This window comes from Cygnus olor, chromosome 8, assembly GCF_009769625.2.
Source record: "Cygnus olor isolate bCygOlo1 chromosome 8, bCygOlo1.pri.v2, whole genome shotgun sequence".
Taxonomy (NCBI): Eukaryota; Metazoa; Chordata; class Aves; order Anseriformes; family Anatidae; genus Cygnus; species Cygnus olor.
The window spans coordinates 30,557,336-30,569,644 of NC_049176.1; the positions used below are offsets into that span (position 1 = coordinate 30,557,336).

Here is a 12,309-nt window from a genome sequence, read left to right on the forward strand (position 1 = left end):
TGAGAAAGTAGAGAAAATCCATGGGCATAAGAAGGAGAAGAAACTTTGAAGAGAAACAGTATTACTATAGTGCAATGGAAATTGTGAAATTTGTTCCTTTTATTAGCATGCAAAACTATGTGGAACCTATCACTGGCCCTATCAATTAATAAGTATTGAGTTTTTTGCTAAACATGATAGCCACTTCCTTTGTTTACTTTTCAAAGACAGGAATGAGATGACTTTAATATGACATTTTCTGAGCTGGAATTCCTTATTCACTCTTTTTTCTTTTTCCGTAACAGATTACTTCTTGACACTTGATGAACCTATGAATAACATAACTACCACCCTTGGCCAGACGGCAGAGCTGCACTGTAAAGTCTCTGGCAATCCTCCTCCCACGGTTCGCTGGCTGAAGAACGACGCGCCGGTTGTCCAGGAGCCCCGGAGGATCTCCTTCCGTGCCACAAGCTATGGATCTCGACTGCGAATAAGGAACCTTGACACTACAGACACCGGCTACTTCCAGTGCGTTGCAACTAATGGCAGAAAGACTGTTTCTACCACCGGTGTGCTCTTTGTCAAATTTGGTAGGTTTTCTCCTATTAAGTTGTTCAAACTGTTGCTTAGAAAAACAGTGCAGGAAACTCTGAAGAAAGGTGTGTTTATCCACTGAAAATGAGTGCACTGATGTAGTGGTATCAGCAGCAGCCTGTTTCAGCCTATTTCTGGCAGTTTATCCCTTCTGCCTGTTTGCTCTTTGCTCAGCTGAGATGCCCATGTTGCCAGCTGAAATGGTGCCTTTTAATATATAAAAACCTGGTGGAAGCAGGACTGAAACATAGGGCCACTTAAGAGCAGTGTTCATTAATATGCTACCTGAGTGGATTCAGACCAGACAAGAAAAACTTACATTCTCAAGTGCCTGAGTGACCTCCTTTTTCTCTAGTAAGTGAGAAATTTCAGCTTGCAAAAGATGGAGTTGGGACGGAAATGTTAAATGCAGTATAGATCGGAAGCACATTAATGATACATATGCCTTTCAGATAAAATAATCACTTTTTCATCAAAGTTTATAATGAAATGATTGCCTTCATGGATGATCCTAATACCAGGAAGATTCCAAACCAGAAACGGGTTTTCTGCATCTTCTCCTCCACCTCCACATTCAGGGTGAAATACTTGACTCGGATGAGAGTATTTGCATGGAGTCCTAGTTAGTCCTCACAGCAACACACAATGAATGGTGTATTCAGTGCATTTCAGAGTCTTTTGTTGTAAATGTCCCAGATTTTCTAAATCATAATAAGAAATCAATCACTAGATGTTCTCATAAGGCAGATGTCCTTTAGCTTGTTTCTGAAATTTGGGAGATTTTTATCTGAACAATGATACTTTTATAGACATTCCTGTAGAAAGCACTGGGTATTTTTCATGTTTTACTGACTGGAGCAATATTTAATCTTACAATTCAGTTTCTAGAGCAAATGCTCATTAGTATGAACTGCTGCAGCTGACTCTTCAGTTTACTCTGTGTTGGTGAACACGAGCTCAGCCTGTCAAGTATTTGCCAAAATATAAACGCCGAGGGCAGTAACAGCGAAACGCTGTCAGTCAAAGCCTGCAGAGGTCAGAGGAAATTTGATCAATGCATCTGGATCAGGCCAAGGATGAATACCCTGAAAAATAATGAAGATTGATAGGGGGAAATGACGCTGTTTTCTCCCAGTTACAGTCACAACATGCTTTTGTATAAGCCTCCTGTGGTTTACCATAACCTTTTTTGTTATGGCCCTGAACTCAGCTGAATTTCAGGATCCATCCCTCACCTGTTTATTGCCCTTATCTATGGCATTTCGCAGACAATCACCGCTACAGGATACAGTCTTGTCTTTCGTACTGAGAAACTGAGACTTGCCTCTTAAACTACATAAACCACATCCAACATGACAGACTGTTACTTTTATCTTTTAAAGGTTTACAAAAGCTTCCTGCTTGTTACCTCGCCATAACTCATCACACTGTTTTTCTTCTGTCACTTTTCCAGGTCCCCCACCAACTGCAAGTCCAGGATCATCGTAAGTTGTTTCATGTCTCTTGTATTGATTCATTAATCTTGCATTTCATCAGTCAGAAGTTCATTTTTCATTTTGTGTGACAGAAGCACTTTTACATTCCACTTTAAGTCAGATAGGATAGTAATTTATTATAACTGAATTATCTGTCTCGTAGATAAATTTTCATGTTATCATGTCAACTCCTATTTCTTAAGCTAGACTTCTTAATTTCCAATATTATTTCCTTTAGATCCCCTGATGCCTTCAGCCTTTGAACTGATCTCAGTGTACAAACAGAGTATACCGTATAAGTAAAAACTGATCTTCACACTTGTCATAGCCCAGTCCAGAAAAATCTTTGTCGCTATAAGTAAATTTTAGTACCTACGGGATTCTTACTAATTTAATGGAACTAAGGGTCATAAGTTGGATTTGTGTCTCTCTGTATCTGTGGTGGTAAACAGTCATAAAACTGAGTTTTTAAAGATCAGATACCTGGGTTCGAGTAGTGGTTGTTTTTACAGCAGCCTCCCCCTATCCTGGAGCTCAGGATCTGCTCCTGCTGCTGGGTCCATGCTGCTGCCTCTGAGCAGTTGCCACCTTGTATTTGGCAGTAGAGCTTCTGTCTGTGGTAGGCTTTGAGAACATATCAATCTCTAGTTTCAAGATAAATGAACCAACTTGATCACCTTCTATAGTCCCCCATTTCTTTTCAAGTCTGATCTTCAGCTGTTCTGAAGTTTGAAATTAATTTTGTGATTGTGTCCAGCTCATTCACGCCTTACACATGTGGAACAACACTGAAAACCCACCTGTCCTAGTGAGGAAGTTGCTCTGTTAAAAGAGAAATACCGCAGCAACAGAAAAGTGAAATGAAATTATAATTACATTTACAAGGGATGCAAAAGTTTGGGGACGTGAATGCTCCTGACTGTCTTTACGGAAGATTGTTCACAAAGTATTGCAGAGGAAATGAATTAGCGAAAGCATCTGACCACAAAAGGACATGCTAGGATGCCCTCTAATGGAACATCATAAAATGTGCTTTTGTCTTTCCTTTGGAAGGTACCTGAAACGAAGTTACTGAGTTGGTTTAGGAAGGGGAGCTCTTTGCTCAATCTCAAACTCCTTTTTGTGACTGCAGTGTTCTGGGGAGAAAAGCTTCATGGCAGGGAGTGGAGGCTGTTGTGCTCTGGTTTGGAGACTTTTTTTAATAATCTGAGAAAGTGTGCATTTTGGGTCTACTTCTGCCTAGTTTGGGGTTTCTAAAATTTGTAACATTAGGCAATATGTCCCAAGCTGTCAGAAGCTCACAGGAGAGCAGTGTGAGCAGAGAAAGCAGGGAGCTGTGCTGGAATTTCCCTGTCTGGGCCACTGAGGATTGCCTTGCTTTTTTTGAAACAGAATTGATTTGGGAACCTTTTTCCCATTTCTCTTTCTGGCAATTTATTCCTTCTCCCCCCTGCCCCCTCCCAAATGACTACATCTTAACTAGCTAACAGCCTCACCCAGTTATGGAGAAGTGACAGCAAATGGTCCCACTAATTCAGTGAGAGTCAGACTGAGCTCTGGGGCGATGTCTGCACAATATCATCCAGACCGCAAGGAAAAAGACAAACTAGCTTTGTTTTTTTCCATATGCTCCGTATCAAACATGAAATTGGCTCTAAAGTCATTTAATGCAAGATCTTCATTTTGCTTTCGGCATGCCCTGCCCATTGTTATACATGCATACAAACAAAGATGTGAAAAGGTGAAAATAAAGTGAGACTTCCTCTGCAGTAGTTGACTTCAAAATTGTGCCTTTTAAATTTGTAACCAAGAAAGATATTTAATCGCACTTCATTACCCTGGGAGGCTGTGGGTCTGTCTAATGAGAGGCTGCATTGTATTGAACATTGGAAGGTAACGTATGCGAAGAAATGTGCACAGGCATCTCTGTTTTGCTGAATGGGGAACATTTACATTCCTGTAGCAGCTAACCAGATTTAATCTATGAAATAAGAGAATCAGGAAGAAGCTTACAAGAGAGAAATGATAAACTTGGAAGTCATGCTAAATTAGAGTAAAAAAATGTCAGTGTGCATTGTCCTGAACCTGGTTCATATCTGCTGCCAGTGGCTTGAGTGCAGCAGCCTTATGGATTGCAGTGGCTGGCGAGTTCCAGCTGCACTGGGCTGAACTGCAGAGAGAAATGATGTGTCGGGGAGTGCAGGGGAGAACTGTCTCAGACTCTGTGCCTCGCTATTTGCTCATCTTTCAGTGCTAAAAATATCTTGAGAAGTGTATGGCTGCTCATACATAGTCTTCTCCTCGTGCAAACTAGCAAACAAATTATTAGCTCTGAAATTAATGAAAATTTGGTGGAAGTGCCTGTAGGAAGAGTGATTCCACATTACACAAGTAAATGTCACAAGTGTTTGAAGAACTGTTTAAAGGCAGCAGTACTCTTCATCGTAGGGGAGCAGAGCATTTACTACAGCTTTGGTAAATTTTCTTGCCTGAAAATATTATTGAAGTCCTAGAGGTTAATACCTTTGGTATTTTGATTGTGAATTTCTTCGGATATGAAGAGAACTTGGAGCCTGTTCCGTGTAGGATCCTTTGAAGGCGTCAGCCCTTGGACTGTGATGTTCTTTCAAAGTCTTGATGCCATTTTAGGACTCCTCATTGCTAGTAGATGAACGATAGGTACAGTCATGAGAAACATCTACGTTTACCTGTGAAAACTCCCCCCATCCATGCCAACCTCAGTGTTCAAGTTCCAGAGTGGTAGATGCACGTACGTGGCTGTCCTCCCTTCCCTTCATGTTAGACTCATGGGTGACCAAAGGGAAAACACTACAGGGAATAGTCCTGGAAGCTGGGTCGTAAAATATCTTCCTGCCCTTTTTTCAAGAGTTAAAGCACTAATTCTGGTGCTTTGGATAAACTGAGTGGGGGTGCATGGGTTCAGCTGATTTCAGACCGCGGAATGCGTTGATGGGAACTTAGGCCTCTCTCCCCCTGCTGTGAAGGCTGACCACTGGTGTTGGCTGAACCAATGACACTTACTGTAAGTCATCCTAGGGACATATCATTTTATTTTACAGTGGTTAAATAGGGAAAGCTCTTTAAAACGTGTTGTGTAAATGAAAGCTCATACTTTGGTAATATTTGTGCCTTATCAGCATGAGTTTCTTCTCCTATGATAAGTAACACAATCAACCAAATTGATGTCGAGTAGCTGCCTTTCTCAGTGGGCATGCTTTACCCATGCTGTCTTTATTAATCTACCATAAGTGGAAGGTTCTGTTCATTTAAGGATTTAATTTGAGGATCATGTTTTTAAAAAAATCCATATGCTCAGCACTTTTCTTCATATAATTTATAGGTGCAGAGTTCTGCACTGATGTGATGGCAGAAAAATAGATGGTTCAACTGTAGCTTAAAAATAAAAAGGTTAAACGGATAACTTCTGTAAAAGAAGACAGGCAATGCTAGATAACATCATAATTCATGCGTGTGTTACATCCTTATTCTTTCTGCTTTCCTTTAACACTGTTATGGTTAGCTAGAGCCAAATGTCTGATTTGCAAATCAGTCTGAAGTGAATGGAAGAAACTCCAGCAGCAGTATAAGGGAATGACTAAAGCAAGGTACTGCCCTAGTGCAAAGCACTGGCTGACCTGAATGTCCTTCCTTTAACTCTCCTGTGTTTGGCAAAGGTCAGCTTTAAAGCCCTTATCTGCAAGGCCGGGGAGCTGCATTCCATCGGCAGGCTCTGCTGCTCAACGTGTGGAACACAGCTTAAAGATGATGATGCTTTTTTTCCCCCCCAAACCGCTCACTCCTGCTTTATAAATACATCATTATTTATCTGTGTTTTGCCGGAAGGTGCTACAGATACAGGGCCAGCTACAAGCAGCCCGGGGAGCTGTGGGGAGAGTGAGAACGCCGCTGTCCACAGTCCGGATGCGTGCCGGGAGCTGGGCGGCTGCGCCGGCTCCAGTTCTTGGGCTGCTGAAATAGTTTCCATGAAGTGGATGGTGTCAAGGGCACCTCCGCAGCAGGCAGGAGTCAGGGGCGTCTCATCTGGCAGATAAGGCAGGTCCTGCTGGCTTTTGGTGCGAAAGGCCACCAACAACCAATTTAGCCCTTTTTTTTCTTTATTTTTGAAGTTCTGATGCTTCACAACACTTTGAAACTCACTTTTTAATCATTGTCCATAGCAAGGTTTGGTCCTTTAAGGACACAGAAGTCTGCACATCAATCTCAGGTCTCTCCAGTGGCTACAGAGATAGGGGACAGCAAGGACTGAGGTGAGAGCACAGCAGGTTCCAGGAGATGGGATAATTTACTGTAACAATAGAGGTACTTCGGCCTGGAAAATGGTTGTGTGCCCAGTTTTTTCCACGATTAATATCGTCCTTTTTTCCTCCATCTGTATTGTTTCCACTGCCTGGAGCGATGCTCTGTACTTGCCCAGAACTTCACTCGCTAACTCCAGGAAAAACCCTGGGTGCAAGTGACTAAAGTTGGAGGAGAGGCAACTCACCTGCACTCTGTTCAAGAACTGCCACAGGAGCTGTAGCGGGAGAGAAAACAAATTGCCTTTTTATGTGGTCCAGTCTAAAAATGAGCTAGACAAACCCTGCTGGAGTGTAGTCCGGTGGGAAGAGTTCAGCAAAATGTCAATTCTCTGTTGAAGGCGTACAAAACCCACACAGAATCTATTGCTTTGTGAACACGTCTTGAAAAGGCTTAACCTCCAGGAGAAATGTGTCACTCGGCAAGGCAGACTTCTGGCTTTTTTACAGTGGAAACCTCAGAAGAATGGCATGGCACCTCTTAGAAGCCGCCTGTGAGTTCACAAGACGTGGTGTTTTAGATGTTAAAGGAAAAAAAATGTCTAGTTCATCAATATTACTGCTCTTGTTGTGGCAGAGAGAGACTCTTGTTGATCCTCTTGCGTGGCAGAGAGACAATAGCCCGAACGTAAATCAGCCTGGACGTGTGTGCCACGGACTGGTACCTCCCGTGGGGAGCACACCCGGTCCTGGTGTCGGTATTGCTCTTGAACAGCCCTCTGATTCCTAACCGAGCCTTCTCTCTATATAAGTTAAATATATGGTATTGTTTTGCTCTTTATTTAACCACTGGGAATGAGGAGAGGAGGAAAAGAGGAGAGGAGAGGGCTGTAATTTTAAGGGGCACTTGATTCATAAAATCAAATGGGGTTTGTGATTCCCAGAAATTGCTTGCGAGGCTTGTGAAACCACAAACCCCGCAGGATTCTCCCATCCTCTTTTTCAATGATTAAGATTTTTTTTTTTTCTTTAAGTGAAACACATCTGGGTTTTTTAGTAAAACAGATCTTTTATACAGTGGCTCCGTGTGGCTGGATGTCAGCATGGTTCTCTGCTACGAGAAAACGCATAACCACTGGCCGGCATCCAGGGGAGGCTTGGCCAACTGCGTTTGATTGAGGATTTCAGAGGGACTTCTCCCCTTTGACCAGAGAAGCTAAATTTTAGAGAAGGAAAAAATACCTGTAAAGAGGCGAGAGTGGATTCACCAGGAGCTGCAGCCGGAGCCTGACCCCCCTGCTGCTGCCCTCAGCACCCAGCGCCCCTGGGCTCCGCAGGCCGGGCACCCAGGCTTGCCGCAGGCTGCAGGTGGAGGAGCTGCATGCATTTCCTTCACCACGGGGCTTCTGAGATGCTAACTCAGGTGGGATATTGTACAGGGAGGCCAACGTAAATATGTTTGTGCAAAAAAGTCGTGCAGCCTGAAGATGAAGTCGGAGTGGCTGATGCTGACAGAAACCATGTTATGTTCTGTTGCATTACTTCATTTGAGTGAAAATAATACTCTCGTGGTCTTGCCAGGGTCTGAGAGTCAGATTAGCTGCTGCGAGCGTGCCAGTCATGGAAATGAAATGTTTCCAGGGAGAGCTGGGCTTGTGCTCTTCACTGTGTCTTTGATCTGGTGCACGCTTATCTGTTCTGCCGCTGTCTCACCTTCTCCCTTGTCCTGGTTATTCCTCTGTGATTTTTTTTGGCAACATTTCTGTGGCACCAGGTGACTGCTGACGCCACCAGGTGTGTGGTTCAGGAGGGAGCACGCTCTTGTGCTTCCCCAAGCAAGCACAAGTCCATGGAAACCTCTGGGTAAATGTAGCACTGGATTTAGGATGCTGTATTTATGTCTGGTATTAAATGAATTGGTCATAGCCAGTGTTCTAGTGCTTTTTATCTACAGATAAATATACATGTTATCTGAGAATCCCAGGCTCCTTTGCCTCTTTACCTTCTCTTATCTCCCAGAGCACATATGGGAAACTGAGCCAGAGTGAGATTAAAGGTGTGCTTCAGTCGCCTTCACTGCAGCTGTTTTATGCTAGCTCAGATGCAGTTGAAGTCATGCTGGTCACCTTGTCTGGCTCTGACACCCTTGGGTTTTTGCTCAAGATATTACATGTACACCCTGTAACGAGACAGAGAATTGAGCTCTGTCTCTGAAGGCCCAGACCGATACCCATGCTAGTAGATTATTGTTGTATGCTGTGGCTGTGCATCATCCAGGGGCTTTCATGTGAGCAATGCTGCAAAAATTTGAGGTCTCTGCTGCAGAGCTCTTACCCCAGCTCTTACCAATGAAGTGGGTGAAATTGTGTTTTGTTATGCTACGGTAAATCTGCAGAAAAGAAACTGGCCTGGAGTTTGGAACGAGATTTACCTTAGAAAGTGCTTTTCATTTTGAAAGGGTACCTGATAAATATTTTTACATATTTTAACTACAGTGTTCCACTCTTATCTGTCCTGTAGTGCAAACAAAAAGCCCTTCTGTCTTCATGTGGTCTGAAGGAAAGGTATGACACGATATGGAGACATAGTTGTATTATCTGAAAACAAATTAATCACACTGATGTCAATATTTTTTTAGGTAGGCAGAGAGAAGGGAGTAAAACACATTATGACTTGGACATCGGGAGCCAGAGTTGCCTAATGCATTTTTATAATACATAGGAAAAGACAATGTGCTATTAAGAAATGTGTTTGTTTTCATTCTGCGCATTATCACCCGTAGCAACTACATATGCAAATAAGTGTTTGGTGTAGAAATGGTCTTTGTGGAATGCTACAGATAATATTTGAAGAGTATTTGTACTTGTATTTCTACAAGGCTTTAGTATGACCTGGTTGCCCATAGTCGATAACCACGGGCGTCGTACACAGGGTTTGTAGCAGGACCCCAGCAGACTTGGGGAGCTGAAACACTGACCCCAGCGTTTTGTCCTGAAGCCAGCTTGTCTGCTTATGAATGGTACTGCTGCCTGCTCACCAAATCTTTTTCAAGCACAGGCAGCTTTGGGAGGGAGAGGCACGGCCACATCCAGGGCTGAGCGTGCGCCTGGTGCTGTGCCGGCACGGCATTCAGCGCTCGGCTGTTGGTCACTTCAGCAGCCGCCCTGTGCTACCTGAGGACAGCAGCAAAAGCACAGTCACTGCCTGGAAGTGAAGAGGAAAACGTGAAATTGCTGTTATTTGCTTGGGAAATGCTCGGCTTCCAGCATTTTGGAAATACTGGGTCAGTCTTGTGCCTTTTATATTTAGCATGTTCAATTAGCCATGCTGCGTTAGTCCTGTTGCACTGAGTTTGTTTGACTGTGTTCAGTAAGTGCTGAAGATAGCACCAAAAGAGGAATTTATGCTGTCATTATGAACTAGGCTCAGATACCTTCCTGTCTTTTAACACTGGATTTAGGAAGATTTCAAATCCCATGCAGAAACCTTAAGGGGCTGATACATGAAGAGCAGGAGAGGATAGATTGTCCTTTCTTTAAGGAGTTTCAGTGGATCATTAGAAAATTTGGCTTATACAAACACTTAAGGAAATCCTGTAATTATATAATTTGACCCTGAGCTACAGACTGTGCTCATTTTCCTGATTTGTTTTAAAAGGAGCAAAGTGAGCATCATATTGAAGTTTCTTTCTTCTATTTGGCAACAGAATGGGAAAAAAAATCAGGAAAAGCTGAGAAGTTGCATTCCTCACTCTGATCGTCTCCTGCAGCCTTTGGGATACCATATTTGTGGAGATAGTCTTTAACTGTTGCAAAAAAATGTGATCATTATGCAGTTAGCAATTGGTGTTGGACTAAGTCTGCTAATAAACCGAGTCTTGTGAGTTAAACCACATAGTCAGAGTGGCCAAGTATTGTTCCTGTTTAAGCTATAGATCTTTAATGTCCCACGGGGGCCTTTTTCCCACCGCACTCCTTGCCAGAACTTGCCTGGTTCAACGCACCCCAGGACAGGCGACCCATGCTGCTGAGCTCCATGTTAGGGCTGCAGCCAAGGCTGGCTGGTAAAAAGGAATTGCATTTGATTAAAAACGTTGAGCCTTCAGTATCTGTTTTCATTCCGTGTCGAAATGAAGCGGAGACCATTAGGCATTTTTCTCAGGGAACGAGCAGTGCACAGCCCCCAGCCCAGCACGTGCTCACCATAGAGGAGGAAGGCTTTGGCTGTGCCGTACAGCACACATATAACCTGCTTTCCCCATCTCCCTCGTGTTTTTCCCCAATAACAGTGATTTTGAGGCCAAGTTTCATCTAGCCCAGAAACCCTTCTGGAGCTGCTAAAGGATTGCAGTGGCAATGGCATCCAAACCACTGTGTTTTATGAAACATTCCAGTTTTCAGAAGATGATGTTTTTTCTATCTAAGACAATTCTCCTCAAAAAAAAAAGAAAAAAAAAGTCTCATTTAGCTGTAATTATAAGGGTGATTTAAATGCCTTATAAAGATTTCTTTGAGCCTAAAGGCTGGGAGGTAAGATCTGACAGTAGTACAGTAACAATGCATGTCACCCTCCTGATCTGTGTCAGGTTACAGTACTAGCTGAACAGAGCCTATCTTTGTGCTGCTTTTTTTTTTGGTAAGGGCTTGTCCTGAGTGCATGTCTTGACCTCAAAAAGAGCAAATAAAATTTGATTTTGATGTTTTGGAGGGTCTCTGTGATTGGCAAGTGAGTAGACCAGATTTGTATTGTATTCAGGCAATGTGATATCCAAAAGTTTCTGGCAGAGATTATTGTTCTGTTGTTTTATTTGTGTGTATGTACAGCACAGTGTCGTCTCCAATGGCTTTTCATGTAAGAGCTGCTAAAATAGAGCCGGGTGCTGCAGTTTTGGGGAGGGAGGGTCATAGGTTAAGATGGAGCTCTTTCTGGTGGCCATACGTTCTTAGGGCACTTCCCTGGGCATCTGGCCATTTGTGTGGCTGTGGGATTTGGTCAGGTGTAAGGGGTAAAATAAAGAAGTAGTCAGAGTTTTCAGAAACCAGTTAATGTCAGAGGTTGTCCCCAAGGTACGGTGAGATTCTCCTTTGCTGTAAGGCCTTTAATTACAGGGGAAATCCTGTTTAAAGGCTTATAATACATACTTCTGTGGTTGTAATAAAATATCCTGCAAAACCAAGTAGTGAAATCTCAGTGGGCAAATCTCAATCTCTTTCTCATTTCATTCTTCTTTTCCTTTAGTGCCCAGCTGTCACTGATACTCCTTAAACAAATCCTCTTCTGCCATTTTCAGTCTGCACTGATGTGGAGCAATGAGAGATCTGCTGGAGGCTCATTAGATCTTGCTGGCATGCAGCGGCTCAACGCTGGGAAAACCTTTGCACATCTTTTTGTTTTATCTGCTGGCTGCCAGCCTCACTGCCAACAGGCTGAAAACTGAATTAGGGTGAAGCATATAAACCATTAGGGTGGTGAAAGCTCCAGTTGCTCGTGGTAGCAATTATTCAAGAGAACAAATAATAATATTAATAACTTAGAGTATTACAGACAAAACTTGGGTACTGGAAGGGAAAAAGGCAGCATAAAAACCATTTGTGGCCTCTGTGTGATGGATTTGTCTCCTGTCCCAGGCTCTCCTTCATCCACGTGAAAAGTAATCGCTCCATACGTGACCCTGTCTTTCTGTCCCCTTCCTGTGGGCTCCTTTTTCAGAAGGACTCAGTACTGAGCCTTCGCCTTTTCACCTAACGAAGGGGACATTTTCCCTGGGCCCTCTGTGACATGACGTACTGAGACTAGGGATGTGCCTTTTGCAGGGGCTCAACGGGAGCTACAAAAGCCCAGGACTGGGCCCTGGGGCTGTGTGGTGGACTGCTCGCTGCGCAGCCCTCCACATCGCTGCCCCAGCTGCAAACCGGCCAGCAGCTAAATTTCCTTCCCCAGTGTATCTATAAATCTTCCAATTTCACAAATGTCTCAGTGAT

General features: G+C 43.4%; 1 protein-coding gene across 2 annotated transcripts in view; it reads left to right on the forward strand.

Annotated features, from left to right (window-relative positions):
- ROR1 (receptor tyrosine kinase like orphan receptor 1) overlaps nt 1–12,309 on the forward strand; it is a 156,370-nt gene that overhangs the window by 116,638 nt on the left and 27,423 nt on the right. For both annotated transcript variants that reach the window (XM_040565292.1, XM_040565293.1), the window contains exons 3-4: nt 285–572; nt 2,030–2,060. In XM_040565292.1, the coding sequence (XP_040421226.1) occupies nt 285–572; nt 2,030–2,060 (319 nt within the window). The remainder of the gene's footprint in view (nt 1–284; nt 573–2,029; nt 2,061–12,309) is intronic.